General features: G+C 34.6%; 1 protein-coding gene across 5 annotated transcripts in view; it reads left to right on the forward strand.

Moving 5' to 3' along the window:
- Nucleotides 1-21,765, forward strand: part of LOC127868621 (phosphoinositide 3-kinase adapter protein 1-like) — a 74,069-nt gene that overhangs the window by 19,057 nt on the left and 33,247 nt on the right. For 4 of the 5 annotated variants that reach the window (XM_052410521.1, XM_052410525.1, XM_052410524.1 and 1 more), the window contains exon 2: nucleotides 15,862-16,498. In XM_052410521.1, the coding sequence (XP_052266481.1) occupies nucleotides 15,938-16,498 (561 nt within the window). In that variant the 5' untranslated portion in view covers nucleotides 15,862-15,937. Of the gene's footprint in view, nucleotides 1-3,040; nucleotides 3,209-15,861; nucleotides 16,499-21,765 lie in introns of those variants that run through there. The other variant, XM_052410522.1, reaches the window with a different exon arrangement.

A 21,765-nucleotide genomic window follows, 5' to 3' on the forward strand; every position in this document is an offset into this window, starting at 1 on the left:
CGACCGCCCGATGTACCATTTTCAAAATAATTTTTGTAAACCAATAAAAAAAAAAGTCGTGGCCTAATTTGTGAATGGTAGGGTTCCTTACATACACATGGACTTATGTCCATAGATACATGATGAACTGTGGCTATGATCTCTTTGATAAACCACAGGCGCCTTGGTTGTCAGTGATGTCTGACTTGGTCAATTTGACTGTCTACTGACCCCCCCCCCCCCCCCCAAATGATAAATAGAAATTTTATTTTAAAGCGGCGCAGTAGGGGGCATTGTGTTTCTGACGAACACATCTCTTGTTGATAATACATGTAAAGTCTATTTTCCATACAAGTAATTAATCTAAAACTGAACTTAAAATAACATCAACAATTGTTGAACATTTTATTTTATCTCAAACAAAAGATCATACATTTAATGAAATTTCTTACCTGTAGGAAATGTGTCTGTATTGCATCTGTCAATTACCAGAATTAAGCAGTACATGTGTCTGTATTGCACCTGTCAATTGCCAGAAGTAGGATGTACATGTGTCTGTATTGCACTTGTCAATTGTCAGAAGTAGGTTGTACATGTGTCTGTATTGTATCTGTCAATTGCCAGAATTAAGCGGTACATGTGTCTGTAATGCACCTATCAATTGTCAGAAGTAGGATGTACATGTGTCTGTATAGCACCTGACAATCAGCAGTAGTATGATGTACGGGTGTCTATATTGCACCTGTCAATTGCCAGAAGTAGGTTGTACATGTGTCTGTATTGCACCTGTCAATTGCTAGAATTAAGCAGTACATGTGTCTGTAATGCACCTGTCAATTGTCAGAAGTAGGATGTACATGTGTCTGTAATGCACCTGTCAATTGTCAGAAGTCGGATGTACATGTGTCTGTAATGCACCTGTCAATTGTCAGAAGTAGGTTGTACATGTGTCTGTATTGTATCTGTCTTTTGCCAGAATTAAGCGGTACATGTGTCTGTATTGCACCTGTCAATTGTCAGAAGTAGGATGTACATGTGTCTGTATAGCACCTGACAATCAGCAGTAGTATGATGTACGGGTGTCTATATTGCACCTGTCAATTGCCAGAAGTAGGTTGTGCATGTGTCTGTATTGTATATGTCACTTGCCAGAATTATGCAGTACATGTGTCTTTATTGCACCTGTCAATTTCCAGAATAAGACAGTACATGTGCCTTTATTGCACCTGGCAATCTCCAGAAGTATGATGTACGGGTGTCTGTATTGCACCTGTCAGTTGCCAGAAGTAGGCAGTACATGTGTATGCATTGCACCTGTCAATTGCCAGAAGTAGGATGTACACGTGTCTGTATTGCACCTGTCAATTGCCAGAAGTAGGATGTACATGTGTCTGTATTGCACCTGACCATCACCAGAAGTATGATGTATGGGTGTCTGTATTGCACCTGTCAATTGCCAGAATTAGGCAGTTCATGTGTCTTTATTGCACCTGTCAATTGCCAGATGTAGGATGTACATGTGTGTGTATTGCACCTGTCAATTGTCAGAAGTAGGCAGTATATGTGTATGCATTGCACCTGTCAATTGCCAGAAGGATGTACATGTGTCTGTATTGCATCTGTCCATTGCCAGAAGAAGAATGTACATGTGTCTGCATTGCACCTGACAATTGCCAGAAGGATGTACATGTGTCTGTATTGCACCTGACAATTGCCAGAAGTATGATGTACGGGTTTTCTGTATAGCACCTGTCAATTGCCATAATTAGGTGCTACATGTGTATGTATTGCACCTGGCAATTGCAAGACGTACAATGTACACATGTCTATTGCATCTGTCAATGCCAGAAGTAGGATGTACATGTGTCTGTATTGCACCTGTCAATTGCCAGAAGTAGGATGTACATGTGTATGTTTTGCACCTGGCAATTGCAAGATGTAGGATGTACATATGTCTATTGCATCTGTCAATGCCAGAAGTAGTATGTACATGTGTCTGTATTGCACCTGTCAATTGCCTGAAGTAGGCAGTACATGTGTCTGTATTGCATCTGTCAATTGCAAGAAGTAGGATGTACATGTGTCTGTATTGCATCTGTCAATTGCCAGAAGTAGGATGTACATGTGTCTGTATTGCATCTGTCAATTGCCAGAAGTAGGCAGTACATATGTCTGTATTGCACCTGTCAATTGCCAGAAGTAGGATGTACATATGTCTGTATTGCACCTGTCAATTGCCAGAAGTAGGCAGTACATGTGTCTGTATTGCATCTGTCAATTGCCAGAAGTAGGCAGTACATGTGTCTGTATTGCACCTGTCAATTGCCAGAAGTAGGATGTACATGTGTCTGTATTGCACCTGTCAATTGCCAGAAGTAGGATGTACATGTGTCTGTATTGCAACTGCCTGTGCCAGCAGAAGACTGTACATGCATATGTATAAACCATTTGACATTTTTTATGACAAAGACAGTATGTAAAGCCAGGCAGCTAGAGCTCATTGTATAATATATTTTAGTTGTAGATATCGCACAAGTTGAATATGTTGCAGCATGTTTCACACTTTAAACCATTTCTTTTGCATTCCATATTTAGTATTCCAGTATTATTACAATCTTTAGTCACTCCCACCAACATAACATTGCAGTAAAAGTAATGCTTAAATATCAATATGACGTCATATTTAATTAGTACTTTTTGTTGTTGTTTTTCTTTTTTTGTTCAAAATGTTTCTGTCAGGATTTTACTACTTACATAAAAATGGGTTATTGTAGTAAAAAATAAAGTAAAATAAATAATTTCCTGTGACAGGTCTATGTCCATATGTTGATGTATCATTTATCCTTATGGTATCTGTTAACATTTCACTGAAGCTGTTTAATTTAAATACCCACTATCAGTAATTATGGATGACAAACTGATAATATTGTTTATTAAATGTTGTTGTTGTTGTTATCATGAATTTTGAAATCCTGTTTCTATGGCTGAGTTCCAAGTATATATAAACCAATGTGTCATGCATGTACTGGCCACTTAACAAGAGGCAAGCTTCAGTGTTATGTTTAATGTGATCAGGGAAGTTAAATGTTGGAAACTGGAAGAAGTGACAAATGATAAATAACACTTGTAATGTTCACCAGGAGTATTCATGCTAATATTTCAGGGATGACAGTAAATTGCATTTAAACAATGTGTTGGAATGTGGATTTTAAGAATATTTTGTCAAATTGTAAGTTGTGTGTGTTGTTATATTTTTGTGTTTTGATTTAACATGAAGCAAAGGTCTTGTAAATAAAATCAAGTGGTATGATTTATTTTGTAAATACATAGATTTAAAATGCAAGAATATTAGTTTATTTATCAAGAGTTTAAGTTAATTATAGTATTTTGAAATTATTATTATTATGTAAAATTATGTATGGGCTGAGAGGAAACTGTTGTTGCAAACAAAAGAATTTATAGTATAAACTGGCAGTTGTGTGTGTTAACATGTTTTAAAGAGATACAACAGACAATGCAGAATGTTTTGTAAGGAAAATGACCCCTCATCCAAGCTTTAGAGATGGATGAAGGGGCATTATTGGAAATAAAGCTTGAGGCTGAGCATGTATATTTAGCATATTGTTCCGACTTTATTTCTCTTGATCGCGTTTTAAAGCATCAAAAAGAATCGAGAGTAACCTCACTCAAACCAGAAGCGCTCTTCGATTGGAAGTCATAATTTACAGTAAAAAGAATGTTTTGTTGCATTACATCATAAAGGGTGAGAAATCCATCAATTCCTTTTGTAAAAAAAAAATATATATAATGTGAAAATGGGATGGGAATATACATGCTCAGCCTCAAGCTTTATTTCCAATAATGCCCCTTCATCCATCACTAAAGCTTGGATGAGGGGTCATTATTTTCCATAAAGCCTTCTGGCTTTCACATGTATATTTAGCATCTTTTAAAAAGCAACAAAACAATTCTTTCCATAGAATAATACATAATATAACACACACAATAATAAGTGTAACAAGTATTGTCTTCCATTCTTTTATGGACACTCCATATATGTTATATAACAAATTCAAATAGCATTATGTATAATACAAAACATATTTGATAATTGAACAACACTATAGACAATGTTCATAAGAAATATTATGTCTAATCAACATGAGAAATCAAAACAGCTACGATGAATGTGACATTTTCATTTGTTAAAGCCTTTCGAAGATAAAATTTTCGAAAATTTTTATCAGATTTTTAGTCTGCAGTGTTCAATATATGTTTTAAACTACATCCTCTACTTAATGCAGCCGATGTAGATGCACTTCTATATGAATGTGCCTTAAAAATTTCCGAATTGATACCCGACATAGTCAACACATCTTTCAACCATCGAGCAATGGTGCTAGAGGAAACTGGCTGAAAAGTTTTATACAATATAAAAAACTGTGACGATTTCCTAATCGTTTTAGTAACTCTAAAATAATGTAAAACAGTGTGCATAACACATTATTCTTTTTTGTCATGATGATCTATTTTTAGCACAAATGCATCACCCATTTTAGTCGTTTTCAATAGTTTAGGAAATGTAAACACAACTGCCTGTTGTTCCTTATACATGTAATTAACATTCATAGAAACTTAAGTCTGTGTCCTTGGAGCTGTTGCCAGTGCAATCAATGCCACCACTTTTAATGTCAACATTTTTAATGTCAGATTATTCAAAGGATAAAGAAACATTAAATATTTTAAAACAACTGATACATCCCAAGTGTATCTATAACGTGGTACACTGGTGGCTTACTATGAAAACAACCTTTAAGGTATCGTTTCACTAAGAAACAATTCTGACACCAATAATTTCCAAAGAAAGGTAATGTCTGCAGAAGCATTGATTTGTGTGTGTTTAGAACTGAGTAAGATTTATTATTAAACTTTAAATAATAAAGATAATCAACTACTTTAATTTCAGTCGTAATAAGGGGATTAACTTTCCTTCGTAAACACCAAAAATACCATCGTTTCCATGCCAGGTCATATTGCTTCCTAGTTCCAGGTCTCCATGACTGGAGGATAATGTTTGCAGTTTCTGGTAAAAGCCCTTGACTCTCAAGTGATTCCCGGATAAGACTGCTGCGCCCATGATGATCTTCTTTGCTAACGGATGCTCCTGTCCGTTTTGGGGCAGGGTGAGCAAATCCCTGTGTTTTGGTAGTCTGACAGGAAAATCACAGAGAATTGTCATTAACATAGAAAACCATGTTTGAGACCTCCATATAGGAAAAACTACTATAGCTTTCTCTACTCTGTCAGTTTTAATTTTATTGATTACTTTCGCCATAAGATTAAATAGGGGAAAAATATATGGAACTTCAGTTTTCCAACAAATTCTAAATGCATTAGTATATGCCGATCCTGGTTCTGGAAACCAAGAGACAAATCTATCTATCTGCTTGTTAATTCTTGATGCAAAAAGATCTATCTTAGGTACAAAAAACTGAGAAGTAATTCTACTAAAAATATCTACTTTTAACATTCATTCTGTTGCATCAGAACAATTTCTTGAATATAAATCAGCTGTATTTAAAACACCTGGGACATGAATAGCAGACAAATAAACTTCCCTTTCAAAAATTACACCATTGCCAAATATCTTTGGCTAACAAATCCATAGAAATTGATGTTATGCCACCCATGTCATTAATATATTTTATTGCTGATATGTTATCAGATTGTATTTCTTTGTGAATATTACAATGATCAACATATAATGATTGTAAAGCATAGAAAATTGAAAGTAATTCTAAATAATTAATTGATAGAGCAGATTCTTCAGGATTCCATCTGCGGTTAGAATATCTTTCAGTGTCTAACTCATCACAACCCCATCCTTGCTTAGATGCGTCAGTCGGACATCTCGACTGAATCGAAAAAGGAAAAATCCATTTTCCATTTTTAGCTCGGCTGTTTTCGGAGAAAACCCGAGCTATTGTCATAGCCAGCTCGTTGTCTGCCTTAGGCGTTGTGCTAAAACCTTAACATTGGCCATAACTTTTTAAATATTGAAGATAGCAACTTGATAATAGGCATGCATGTGTATCTAATGGAGCTGCACATTTTGAGTGGTAAAATTTCAAGGTGAACTTCATCCTTCAAGGTTTAGGGTTGAAAAAACAAAGTCAAGGGAAGTAATAAGCTTTAAATGCACATAGTTATCTGACCTGCCCACCTATATATTTTTGTTAAATAAATCAAAGCGGCGCAGTAGGCGGTATTGTGTTTCTGACAAACACATTGTGGTAAAAGGTCAAGGTTATCCTTTACGGTCTACGGTAAAAAATACAGATTTAAGGGAAGTTATAAGCTTTAAAGGGAGATAATTATTCAATATTGAACATAGCCACTTTATATATTTGGCATGCATGTGTATCTCATGGAGCTGCACATTTTGAGTGGTGAATCTACAGTCACGGTAGTGGCTTTTAATTATTTGCTACTAAAAATAGAGATTTGTTAGAGACAATTATTTTCAAGGGAAGTAATTTATATAATTATTAATCTCACATTATATATTTCCTTACCAAGAATTGATTTTCTTTTCACAGTTACTGTACAGATTTAGTATTTAGATTATTTATAACCCAAATGATTGATTTGTCAATATTTTTTTTAAATGATATAATTATCATTTCTTTGATGTTCATTACAAACCTGTGGACTTATGTCCATAGATACATGATCAACTCTGCTATGATCTCTTTTAAACCAAAGGCCTTGGTTGTCAGTGATGTCTGACATGGTCATAATTGACTGTGAGACCCCCCCTGGTGAGATTGGACAAAATTCAAGGGAAGTAATAACCTTTAAAGGGAGATGATTTCTATACCTGCCAAATGATAAATGGAACTTTTATTTCAATGCGGCGCAATTTTATTTCAATGCGGCGCAGTAGGAGACATTGTGTTTCTGACAAACACATCTCTTGTTGGGTCACTAGGTCAAAGGTCAAGGTCACTATGACCCCTAAAAAAAAAAAAAATTTGACAAGCTTTCGCAGCCGAGCGTGGCACCCGTTATGCGGTGCTCTTGTTTAATCTTACATTCTCTATACATCACAAAAGTTCCATTTTACTTTCATCAGATAAACTCGGCTTTTGATTAAAATTTGTACTAGAATTCAACCCGAGAATTTTGTTTCTTTCCAAAGTCCTGTGATGTAGGGGTGCCTCAAAAACTGCATAAAATGCATTTATAATCAATCCAATAAATGACGCCAATTCTCTTACAATAAAAGTATTTTTGCTATAATTATTTCTAGCGTACAAAATAATCTTTTGTAACCTCTTCTGTGAGGAAAACCATGAATTGAACACTGTCAATAATAAACCCCAAAAATACAATCCTTTGTGTTGGGATCAGAACCGATTTTGAATGGTTAATGGTATAACCTAATTTCTGCAAAGTGTCAATCATTGTTAGTGTGTTAGCCTTACAAACAGCTTGAATCAGGTTCATATTCAACGAATCATCAATGTAGTATGAACAGCGAATGCCTAACTGTCGAAAATAGGAATACACTGGTTTCAAAAATATTTGTAAAAATATATGGGGCACTTGCCAATCCGAATGGAAGGCATGTGAACGAGTACAACACTTCGTTCCAATAAAATTTAATATATTTCTGGCTTTCTTTATGAATTGGTATAGAATAATATGCTTGTTCCATGTCTGCTGATGTCATGAAATCATTTTCTTGTAATAAATCCAAAACAACATTAACCCTTTGCATGCTGGGTAATTTGTCTTCTGCTAAAATGTCGTCTGCTGAATTTCTAAAATAAGCATTTTCTTCATTTTTTTTCAAAGAATACTATCAGAATAGCAAACAGTTTGGATCCAGATGAGACGCCACATTCTGTGGCGTCTCATCTGGATCCAAACTGTTTGCAAAGGCCTTTAAAATTCAGCTCCAGCGCTTTAAGGGTTAAATGTTTCTTGTTTGAAATGATGGTATGTTACAAACTCATTCAAGGCTTTAAGATTAATTACTGGCCTAAATTTACCACCAGGTTTTGGTACAATGAATATATTTGATATGAATTCATTTGGTTCTGCTTTGGATACCTTAATGGCACCAATTTCCAGTATTTTTTTTAATTTCAGTATCTATTATAATCCATTGTTCATTATTAAATTTAATATTATTTGGAAGTTTTTTCTGAACAGGCTGTTTGTAAAATTCAATGGAATAACCATTGACAACATCTAGTATCCATGGGTCATTGGTTAGTTTTTCCCAACTTTCAAAACAATCTTTTAGTTTACCGACCGAGGAATCTACTTGTCGTTTGGGTAAGCTGAAGTAGCTCCTACCCGGCCTGCTCTGGCCCTGAAAGGTCTTGAGAAATTTCCTCTCTGTACAGGATATGGCTGGAATCTATAATTCCCAGAATATCCTCTGCGAAATGGTCTGTTGCTTCCACGAACCCGCCAAGGTTTGTAGGACCCATACTGAGAATCCTTAGCAATATATGCCATAGAGTCACATGACCTTGGACACATCATCGCCAAACAGATTCCTTGTAATAGGCATTGATGTATTGCACAGTCCAAAGTATTTCTTTTTCAAATGACGACGAATGCTATAACGCCTCTTTACCGAAATATTGTACTTGACCGAGCAATGTAAGTGTGTCTGACAAGAGGGTTTTCGTTCCCTGATTTAATGCAGTCGATTTCAGATTTTCAGCTAATTTGATGACCGGTACCATGGCTGTGTCAACAATATTCTTAATTTCAGCCAAACCTTTGTCTTGTGCGTGCACTTTTTTATCTAATATTTTCCATATTTCGGGATTAACAAGTGGTGGTCCGGCCATATCAACATTTTCAGGTATCTTATATTTCTTTGTAATTTCCTCTATATCGCACTGAGAAGTGCATGCCACATTAATCAGTTTTGCTAAAGATTTAGCAATGGGTCTATCTGTTTCTATAGCCTTCAATTTACGAGGCTGCCAATTTTCATCCTCAGAAGTAACTGGGCCAAACAGTTTTTCTTCAATATTTTTTGACCTAGAAGGTCCTGGTGTTTCAGTGTCTGAAACATCCTATGCATTTATTTGCACATGCACATTAGGCCGATCCACCTCTTGATAAGAATACAGTCAAACCTGAATTCAGCGGTCAGTCAAGGGAAATGACCAAAGTTACCGTTGTCCACAGGTGACCGTTGAATTCGGATCACAATTTTAAGATGGTTTGTCAGTTGGTAGTATTGCTACGTCGTTACCCCACCCAGTCGTTTGCATACGGTGTTAAACAAATGCTCATTGCCGTTAACTAAGCATAATAACAGAATTTACGTACATTGAAAAATACAGAATAATATCTTATAGATTGATTTAATTTCATATTGTTATTTAAGTAAAGCAATGACTTTATCAACGCTAGTATAATTGTTTACTCATGCATCTTGATCATTCAATAAATAAAACTTGTCATGTGCCGTTGACGTCACGTCCGTACAAGTCTAAAAAGCGGATTCCCATTCATAAATCGATAGTACGGTGATATTGTACGTTTCTTATAAGAAAAAGACGCAAAAAGTTTGTTAAAATTTATTCGTACGCAAACATCACACAAAAGGCATTTTAATTCAACAACCTCATACAAAATACAACGCTTCAAACTCACATTTGCATTCGATTCATACTCCTACATAATTTCCCGCTTATGCTTAAGCACACTCTGCACTTGCGTACGTCCAACACAGAGCTAACTTGCTATTACACGCGAACTTTTTCCAGATTCAAACAGTTTCAAACACTTGACTCGCTCCTCTAATGTGAGGAACTTACGTTCACCACTCATTGTTATTCCGTGATTTATTAGTCCGATTGCCTTTAAAAGTGTTGTGAACGCTAGAAAGCTCTTTTAAAGAATGATCCGAAAATTTTACTTTAAAATCGATACTCAATATTGTTAGTAAAATGTACTAATTAGCGGTCATTTAATTAGCGATTATTACTTTAAACGTGTCAAAAACTCTGACATATTTTCTGTTGAAGAAACCCCCACAATTACCCCGGGAAAACAAACCTTCTCAACACCTTATTATTTGTTTACTCGTAGCGGGCCGCTTTTATAATATCAAAGGCAATTACCGCTATCAAACGATTTAACCGCAAAATAGACGGACAAATGATGTGCAGTGTTTTTAATTTTCGCGACTCGAGACGATTGACGCGTGACCGTTGATTTCAGTTCAAACATGAATTTCGGAGATGAATATAGTGGCCGTTGACCGTTATGGACAGGTGGCCGTTAAATTCATGTGTAATATAGAGTGTTTTTCGTCGGGGGATTCCAGACTGACCGTTGTCTGCAGGTGACCGGTAAATTCAGGTGGCCGTTAGGTCAGTTTCGACTGTATTTATCAAATGTATCATAATAGTGGGGGTCAACATCTGGAATACCCTGTTTCTGTCTCAATTTTACAATTTCTTCCTTAGAAAGCTGAATTACATCAATAGAAGATAATGGTAACTTGTTAGACTTGTTTGAAGGTTTTGTACTAATTGGTTTTGGGGCCTTTTTGACAACAGACTTAACTTTCTTTTTTCCCTTAACGGGACTTTTTCCACGTTTCTCTTTAGCATTCACTGTGGCCACCTCAATTGTTTAAGCAACATATGGTGTATCTACGATATCACCAGATTCGAAACCGGAAAACTTAGAGTCTCTGTTTACATCCGATAAGTCGAGAACATCGTTCTCAACAGAGCTCATTTTTACAAATTATAATCAAATATAATGAGACTTGCTTATACTAGTAAATTAATATTTATTAACAAGGACAGCGTCCTTGTGAGCCCTTTTCTTATACAAACACAAAATATTCTAAGTGAAACACGTGTGTAAAGAAGCACTTAAAAATCATGCCTACCTTGCTGAAAGCCGAAACAATTATGACTTCCAATCGAAGAGCGCTTCCAGTTTGAGTGAGGTTACTCTCGATTCTTTTTGATGCTTTAAAACGCGATCGATTAGAAATAATGCTGGAACGATATGCTAAATATACATGTGAAAGCCAGAAGGCTTTATGGAAAATAATAGTAATTACATGTAGTTCATATCCTTCAATATACCAACTGAATAATTGAATACAAATACCTAACAATTTAATAAATAGAATATAAACAACTTCTTTTTTAAGTTTTAATTAAATTATTTTAAAATTCCATAAAACCATTCATATATTAAACTATATAGTTTTATCTTTTTAATTTAAACAGTTGATGTTTAAATGCTTAAGGAATTGGACTTTTCCAAAAATGTCCAGACTAGTTCTTAAAAAAGCTATAAGGAACTTAATGAGAATAAGTGATTGTTGTACAGATTATCTTACGCTTTAATGTTCAATGTAACAGTGGTCAACTTGATTGGAGGCAAATATGGACATGAACATCATGTGGTATTCTGAAGTCAGTTCCTGCTGTTGATAATTACTATCCATACATGACCAATTAGAATTTCTTATAAACCGAACCAGGACAACTTGACAACAATGAAGCATACACTAATCAGATAATTTGTTGGAAATTACCTCCTCATATTGCAAATAACTTACTGCTCACAATTTAAATTCAACTTCTTAGGTTGTTCGTAGGATGTCATAGGATCTTCGCCACACTTCACTAACATGTGTTAAGTAATAAGATCTAGATCAAGTTTGATAATCAGCCAAACTGACCAAGAACCTCCTGAGTTACGGCCCTTGAATCATCGTAAAATTGATTTTGTTCTCATTTCCGTTCAATAACTCCAGCAATTTACATCGGATCTTCACCAAACTTCATAAAAATGTGTTAGGCAATAAAGTCTAGGAAAAGTTTGATAATCAGCCAAATTTACCCAGGCACTTCTGAGTTAGGTCTCTTGAATCATCAAAAATTTGAGTTTCCGCTCAAAAATGTTCATAACTTCTATTTCGCTTCAGATGTAACCTTCATATTTGGTATGCATGTGTATATCGACAAGGCCTTTCCATACAAACACAAATTTTGATCCCTTTGACCTTGACCTTCAACTTAGGATCCGCGTTTAGGTTGCGAAATCTGCGTTTAGGTTTCGAAAAAGCGTTTTTTGGCGGCTAATGTTTTCCGATGGAGAAAGCTCTTGTTCCTTATATGGCTATAGTAAAACCTTGTTAACACTCTAGAGGCCACATTTATTTTTCGATCTTCATGAAACTTGCTCAGAAGATTTGTCCAAATGATATCTTGGATGAGTTTAAAAATGGTAACCTTTGCTTGAAAAACATGGCTGCCAAGGGGCGGGGCATTTTTCCTTATATGGCTATATATGGCTATAGTAAAATCTTGTTAACACTCTTGAGGCCACATTTATTGTCCAATCTTCATCCTAATATTATCTTGGACAAGTTCGAAAATGATGCCGGTTGGTTGAAAAACATGGCCGCCAAGGGACGGGGCATTTTTCCTTATATGGCTATAGTTAAACCTTGTTAACACTCTAGAGGCCTCATTTATTTTCTGATCTTCATGACACTTGGTCAGAAGATTTGTCCCAATGATATCTTGGATGGGTTTGAAAATGGTAACCTTTGCTTGAAAAAAATGGCTGCCAAGGGGCGGGGCATTTTTCCTTGTATGGCTCTATTTGGCTGTAGTAAAATCTTGTTTAAACACTCAAGAGACCACATTTATTGTCCAATCTTCATGTTACTTGGTCAGAAGATTCATTCAAATATCTTGGACGAGTTAAAAAATGATGCCGGTTCGTTGAAAAACATGGCCACCACGGGGGCGGGGCATTTTTCCTTATATGGCTATAGTAAAATCTTGTTAACACTCTAGAGGTCACATTTATTTTCCAATCATCATGAAACTTAATTGGTCAGAAGATTTGTCCCAATGATATCTTTGATGAGTTCTAAAATGGTTTTGGTTGCTTTAAAAACATGGCCACCAGGTGCAGGGCATTATTCCTTAAATAGCTATATATGGCTATAGTAAAACCTTGTTAACACTCTAGAGGCCACATTTATTGTCCAATCTTCATGAAATTTGCTCAGAAGATAGGCCTCAATGATATCTTGAATGAGTTTGAAAATAATTATGTTGCTTGAAAAACATGGCTTTCAAGTGGCGGGACATTTTTACTTATATGGCTATAGTAAAATCTTGTTAACACTCTAGAGGCCACATTTACTGTCTAATCTTCATAAAACTTGGTCAGAAGATTCATCCTGATAATAATTTGGATGAGTTAAAAAATGATGCCGGTTGGTTGAAAAACATAGCTGCCAGGGGGCTGGGCAGTTTTCCTTATATAGCTATAGTAAAACCTTGTTAGCTCTCTAGAGGCCACATTTATTTTCTGATCTTCATGAAACTTGGTCAGAAGATTTGTCCCAATAATATCTTGTTATCTCAGGTGAGTGTTTTTGGGACTTTCAGGCCCTCTTGTTTAAAAGTTGTTTTTCCTGTTCATCCCACATATATATTTTGCGTGATAGACTGGTTATTTTTTTGTATTATAGTAATTAGTACTTTCACCAAATAAGAGCATTTAATAAGATGAATGAATTTGTCAGAAATGTTTATAAATATGTACACAATAATTGTGTGTGCGTGTGTGCGTCAACATTTGTTTGTGTAGACAGTAGAGGTCACAGTTTTCATGCAATCTTTATGAAATATGGTCAGAATGTTTATCTTGATGAAATCTGGGTTGTGATTGTATTTGGGTCATCTGGGGTCAAAAACTAGGTCACTAGGTCAAATACTAGAAAAACCTTGCGTTGACAATAGAGGTCACAGTTTTCATCCAATCTTAATGAAATTTGGTCAGAATGTTTATCTTGATAAAATCTGGGTTGGGATTGTTTTTGGGTCATCTGGGGTTAAAAACTAGGTCACTAGGTCAAACAATAAGAAAAACCTTGTGTAGACAATAGAGGTTAAAGTTTTCATCAGATCTTTATGAAATTTGGTCAGAATGTTTATCTTGATGAAATCTGGGTTGGGATTGTATTTGGGTCATCTGGGGTCAAAATCTAGATCACTAGGTCAAATAATAGAAAAACCTTGTGTAGACAATAGAGGTCACAGTTTTCATCCAATCTTTATGAAATTTGGTCAGAATGTTTATCTTAATAATATCTGATTTTGGATCATATATGGGTCATCTGGGGTCAAAAATTAGGTCACCAGGCCAATTCTAGTAAAACCTTGTGTTGATGAAAGAGGTCACAGTTTTCATCATGTTTTAATGAAATTTTGTCAGAATATATTAATTAATGAAATTTGGCTTGGGATTGTATATGGGTCTGATAGAATTTAAGTTGATGTAGCAAGGTTAGTCAGGTGAGCGATTCAGGGCCATCATGGCCCTCTTGTTATTAATATGTCCATGTGCTGGCATCTGATTTTATCAAAATATAATAAAAAATATTTGTATTTTATTGCTTTGCTCACTTTAAAGGGGCCGTCCAACAGATTTTGGCATGTATTTAAGCTTGTCATTAACTGCTTTAAATGCTTTATATTGATATATTTAAACATTTGAACTAAAAATCTTCAGTAAAAAATAAGAATACAATTTAAAAAAAAGAAGAAAAAAACGTTAACCTCCACAGGGCACGAACCACTGACCCCTAGAGTAAAATGTCTCCCGACTTTACCACTTGACCATCCACACTCACGTCATATGCGGGTTTTTTTTTTAGCTATATAAGCAATCCAAAATATTGATTTGCGTCGAATGACGCTTTTAATCTGTTGGACAGTCCCTTTAAGTTTTCGAGCATAATTCTGTCAAACAACATATAATTCTGTTGAGGCATTATGATACAAAACGATATTTACTCATAAATTCAAATTTTGAACCATTTTAAGTTGTATTTGTGATTGTTTACAAGGCTTTAAAAAAGAAAGAAATCAAACTTGCAAGTCAAAGCCATTGCTTTATGGATATATGAAACAAGTTTCAACATCAAGTTATTGTTTTCTGTCTGAAGTTAAATGGGATAGAAGCAAAACATTTAATACTCCAAGATATCAGAACATGTGTAAGGCAGTGTACATGTTTGTGGCCTGCAATCAAAGTTGCCGAATAGATTTTCAGTAATATGGATTCTTTTCAGTGTGTGCATTACAAGAAAAAAAATCGAAATATGCTGCCAAAAAAAGATTGCCTCGCAAGCATCCACATTGAGAAATAAATATTCAGTATATACAAGTGATAATAGTATAGATCTGGTTTTGCAAAGCTGTTCATATTAAAAAAAATAAGGTAATGTGACTGGAAGTGAACATTGAACTTAAAAAGTTTACTGCTGATGTTAATGCACTTCAACCTGAAGTGTATACAAGTGTCACATGCACTGGGAAGTGAATGTGTTAAGTTTATTGTTCCAAGCTTCTTGTAATATGGAAATGGGTATGAAAAACAAACAGACATGTAATAAAACATAAAAAGATAATGCTGATAAGAACAGTTTTATGTTAACTTATTTATGCCTAGTGGACTCTCCCATCCTTCTAAATTGGATCAATTTATTTCCAAAATTAGGGATGTCTAGTATATGTATTTCTATATTTAGAATAATTTGTACAGAAATTCCTTTAAGCAAACAGCGCAGACCCAGATCAGACACCGCATGATGCGGCGTCTCATCTGGGTCTACGCTGTTTGCCAAGGCCTTTTTTCTAGACGCTAGGCATAAATAGGTTTAAATGACATATGTCTGAACAGTCAATCTATCCCAATTATGCACCATGATCTTATGGGTAAACAGGAACCTCTTTGTATTATAGATTAATGTGAATATGTGTTCAGTCATAGAGTCTTTTTTTACAGAAAACTTGTTGCAGCTAAGAGGTTTCCAAATTCGTTTAAAAGACATTTCTCTGCCTTGAAAAACAGACTTTTAAAAATGGCCAACAAAGCCAAAACACTGAAAGACATACTGTTGCTGTACAGTGCAAATGATGCTGGCGATTGGACAGAGTATATTCAAAATGAGATTAAGACCTCTAGTCCTCAGATACAAGGAGTGGATATTAAGGACCTAGCTACAAGTATGGCACAAATCCACATCCTGTGTGCCCAATATTCTGTTGTTAGTTTGGTGATTTCAGAGGAAATGTTGAAAACACTTGTTTCTGTGGCAACAGAACTCTCGTCCACACTCCATAAACACAGTTATGTGGCCCTGATCAAGTTGTACATCGAGGATTGTGAAAAAGAACTTACCAACAATGTTCTGCCCAAATATTTGAGTGCAAAGACTTGGAAAACGTTCACAATTAGTGATCCGGATGCTCAAAGAAAGCTTCAAACGACAGTGTCCAGTCTTATGAACATGGTGCAGGATTCACAGATGGCCTCACAGCAACCCCCACCACGTGACATGTCACCGAAGCCATCCCCCGGCTCAACAGCCAAGCCTAAACATTCTACACAAATAACTGTATCTCCCGACAGTATAAGACAGGTATGGAACATGTATTTTCATTATTCTGTTGGTGTTAGTTTGCTTTATATGAATTTATACAAGTTCAAGGGATTTATGAACTAAAAATATAAATATTTTAAACCATCAATGATGTCCTAAAAATGAGACTGAATAGTATAGGTAAAGTGATCGCTCAATAGAATATTTTAATAGCTTTGCCATCTTTATAACCAATGATAGGTTTGACTTAATTGTAGCAACAATCATCATCATCAATGTTTAAGCTTGTCTTATATTGATACATGTCTTGTGAAAACCATATAGTAAGAGAAAGACAAACCCTAAAACATGAGTACTAATGCTTAAAACCATACTTACAAGTCAAATTTTGCAGAAGTCTGAAAGATACACAGTCATTTAAATTCAACCCTTAAGAAAAAAAAAACAAAATAAAATCACAAATATATAAATACAAATTACAATGATTTGTATAGTAACTACCAGCTTGTAAAATATATCTAGCTCACCTGAGCACTTGGTGCCCATGGGAAGCTTTAAGGATACTGTGATGTCAGTCAACCATATTGGCATGCGTGAGGTGCATACGTTAACTCTCACAAATTTTAATGTAACTTCACAGGAATTATCCTTGGGTGATGATCCTCTTTCAAAGTTGTTCAAATAGTTATGGTCAATTGCATATGTATGTCACCTGAGCTATAAAAGATTTAAGAAATTTAAAACTTTATAAATCTTTTATTTAAAATACTTAATACTCTTGTAACTTCGTCTATTGGTCCTCTACTAATTTAAGTTTGTTCAAGTCATGCCCCTTTGGGTCAAACTGTCCCTGTCCCAGAGGTCACATGATAAATATATACTGTATAGTAAATAACTTTCAAAATCGTCTATGAAATTGCACAGGTCAGGGGTTTGGTATTTCATGTGTATATAGGATCAAGCACGAGTTGTCATATCATACCATATTTTATTTAACGAGTTCAGGAATTTTGTTAAGTAAGCAAGCCTTTGGCGAGCTTACTTACGAATTTCCTGGACGAGTGTAATAAAATATGGTATGATATTACAACGAGTGTCAGATTTTTTTATCACATGCTTTTAAATGAGCAAATTAAATAAATATTAACGCAAACGTAATGATTAATCACGAATGTTGTTTACATTTTGTGACGTCATTTGACGTAGCAACGTCATTTCAGCAAAATAACAAAATGCGATTGGTCAATAAACGAAAACTTAGCCAATGAAAACACTTAAAAATGTTGTATTACACATGTGTAATATACAAAAATATGTAATGGTTGTATAACATGGGAAACAGGGTATAGCATGTGATGCAAGATTGTATGATGGTTCTCTACAAAGGATGTTTAAATAATGGTAAAAATTGGCCTAGCCTAGGGGTACATGTTTTCCTGGCATGAATATAGTCAAAACTAAACAATCTTCTTTAATAGTGGTCCTCTACCAAAATTGTTTCAATCATGCTCTTGTGGTTCTAACTGGCCGTGCCAAGGGGTCACAAGATTTATATAGAATTCAAAAGTTAATAACTTACAAAATCATCATCTCTGAAACCTCAAGGACCAGGGTTTTAATATTAAATGTGAACCATTATCATGGTTGTCCTCTAACATGCTTGTTCAAATCATGAACCTGGGGTCAAAATTGGCCCTGCCCTTGAGATGACTTGTTTTGCTTATATATATATAGTGCCAATCTTTGATATCACAAGTTTACAGGTTTATTTATTTGGCATGTTCTATCGTATAATTGTGCTCTGTTAAGTTTGTTTAAATCATGCACCTTGGGTCAAAACTTGCCAAAGCTCAGAGGTCTAATGATTTATAATAACTTTTACAGTAAATAATTTTTAAAATCTTTTCAGATGCAATTAGGATAAGTGATTTTATATGTTGTGTGTTCCTATTTAGTTTGTTCAAATCATTCCCCTGTTGTCAAAACTGAACACTTTCTAGCGGTCACATTAATTATATAGTTTTATACATTATAGAAGTTAGAACTTTTTTATTTCGTTTCCAGAAACTGCAAGTTTTCGTTGTTTAATACTTGTTATGCTACATCATATGGTGGTCCTCTACAAAGTTTTTCTTTCACAATTGGCCCCAACCTAGGTTTTATTTTTTAATTAACACTTTAATTAAAATCAGCACATAATAGTTAAGTTACTACATGGCTCAGGTATGGGACTTTACTTGTTTTATGTAACACATTCAAGTATTTAAATATGTTCTTTTCATGACCCATAAAAAAATGTTGGTAAAACTACAATAAGTCCCTTATATTTCTGAACATCATGTAGCCATTTCAAACTGCCTGGCTTACATCAGACTCTAATCCATGTGTCACTCTATACTTACTAAGTATTTTTTAAAGTACTTCCTTGGTTATGTGTAAGGTTTAATGTTCATTGTGTTCGCAAATTCTTGCACAATATTCCATAATATTGAAATGAATGATGTTATTAATATAAACCTGTGGATTTGATACCAGTTAACAAGAGAGTAATGAAGAAAACAACAAAGTTTATTTATATTTATTTGCACATTGTAGGTGATGCTAAACATGCTGCTTAAACTTATTAATCTATTTATACTCTTCTGCCAATCGGTCTGTCTATAACATTTTAATGTGCACCACATAACTTTTATACAATGTTTAGGTTCTCCATGAATCTTGACTCAAATGTTCAGGCCATTATGTATCCCGGAAAAAGCAACTTTTTGGAAAAACCCACTAATCTGCTGGTACAAATAAACATGACCCATTTATAATCCTTTCAAAATCACACACCATATCAACCGTTATTATTTAAAGTAAGCTACCATTGGTTGATGTAATGGACCAGCATTGTTGTACCGGGGTAATTAGTGGGTTTTCTAAACTCGTGCTTTTCCGGGATGCTGAAGTCATGTGTCAGCCAAGCTGGCTTAAGGTCAAGAACACACTTGAAGCTCCAATGTTTTGAGCCTTCATTTTTTGTGTTTGCTCCATATCTTTTATACCCTTTGCTTCTTGAAACATGCCCAAATAGCGTGTTCATTGAAACCATGTGCAAGCAGGCGTGATTCAGTTCAATTCAATTCAATAGTTTATTGGCAAACCGGCATTCTGCCTTTGGCTAAGAACATATATACAAACAAGATGTGGCCAAGACAGGGGATCATACAGTATACCACATATCCTATTTAAGTATAAACAGATATATCAAACAAGCAAAACACATGTGCATAATAGCAAATGACATATAAGACTATGTAATACATTAATGTGTGAAAACATGCAATTATACATCCGCTAAACGGTTTAATTTCTCAGATATAAGTTTAAAAGCTTCTGTCAAAAATTTTGCCATAGTTTTGAGTTTTAGAACATTTATGCTAGACATCATTGATATGTTTTTACTAATTGTAGGCCAGGATGTCCTGATATTATATTTTATACGCAATTCGTTATATAATGGACAACAAAGTAAAATGTGATATTTAGATTCGCATACATTTTTATTACAAAGTTTACACTTCCGCTCTTCTCGGGATATACTATTATATCTGCCAACTTCTATTTCAAGACAATGTGCACTTAATCTAAATTTGCTCATTAGAATTCTGGAGTTTTCGTTGGATAAACAATCAAGGTATTTTTCATATTCAAAGTTTAAAAAAAAAATTAAGTAGAATTCCATTTGCGGCTGTAAAGATAATGTATCACTCCATTCTTGTATAAATTGGTCTTTTTGACGTTGAGTTACCTTGTATTCAATATCGTCTGTTAATGCAGGAGTATCAAGCATATAGCCAAAGCCAAGGTTGTCTAAACTTAATTTTAAAGCCTTACACCATAGGTTATTTTTCGTACAATTTAAATTGGTTAAACTATGCATCTGTTCCGTAAACACTTGATATAATACTGAATTCTGATTACTTACAATTTTCATCCAATAACGCAAAGCCCTTAGTTTGGCTATAACAGCTGAAGGAAATCTACCTAATTCACTTAGAACAGCAGTGATAATGGTTGAAGGTCACAGGTCAAGGTCCAATATTTGAGCCTTCAGTTAATGTCTTTACCATACATCAGAAACCATTTGAAAGATTGTTGGATGTTTACATCATTGATTTGATGTGCAAAAGGCACAAGCTTTTAGGTGATTGTAATGATGCACTGGAGGCTGCAATTGGCCTATCTTATCATCTTACGTAAAAGGTCACATTTGAGGGTTAAATGTTTAAGCCTCTTTTTTAATGTGAGTTTTTCATGTCAATTCCATATCATCTATAACACTAAAACATTTTTTGAGAAACTTGGCTGAAATGTTTTGCTCATTTAGATCATTTGCAGAAGGCATGCCACTCATGTTCAAGGTACATGTAACACTTAAAAAGTTTTCTGTTCGGACCTTTCTTTTAACGTTAGTGCTATACCTCCTGTGTCCTTTAAACAATTTTTTAAAATGAAATTTGCCTCAAATACTTTTACACAGCAGCTGTAAAAAGTTTTTTAAACTGAAGCATTAGTACAAATGAAGAATGTCTATCCATAGTATGTTTCATGTTCAATTGTCTCATATTATCGGCCCTTCTGATTTGTTGCTAAGATTTGTTGCTTTGCGCATACGCTTGGTCTAAAAAAAGTAACTTAATGAAACAACAAAACTCTTGCTCATTTTGTTCTTAAAATATGTTTACATTTTATTAAAATATAAGCTGCATATGAAACATTTGATAAAGCTACTATTAAACCATAAACAAACTAACATAATTGTGTGTTACGTTATTTAAAAATCATAGCATCACCCTGGAATAAACATGACCTACTTTCCAGTGAACACCAGAAATCATGAGATTGATCGTCGTAATAGTCATATAAATTACAAATTTAAAAAATGGAAAAACATTTACTTTCCAGCACTTCTTGACGGTTTTTCTTTAAAGTTATGATACTATAAGGAGGGCCAATACTATGAGAATAAGGGATACATAAAGCCCAAAAAATGAACGAATTAGAAAGATACACATTCACACAAAAAAGTTATTTTGCTTGGTAAAAATGTATTCATGACCTTTAAAGTATATATATTGTACAAATCTATATATGCATGTGTGTCTCACAGAACACAATGAAAATCATGGTACAATTGTACTGAAAGAGTGTGTGAAAGATGGTAAACAATTTGTTGATGTGTTGTCATGTCATTTTCGATTATATTTAAAAGAGTTGTCAAATAACAGGGAAAATATAGTAAAACACCATTGAACAAAAAG

This window comes from Dreissena polymorpha, chromosome 2 (assembly GCF_020536995.1).
Source record: "Dreissena polymorpha isolate Duluth1 chromosome 2, UMN_Dpol_1.0, whole genome shotgun sequence".
Classification (NCBI taxonomy): domain Eukaryota; kingdom Metazoa; phylum Mollusca; class Bivalvia; order Myida; family Dreissenidae; genus Dreissena; species Dreissena polymorpha.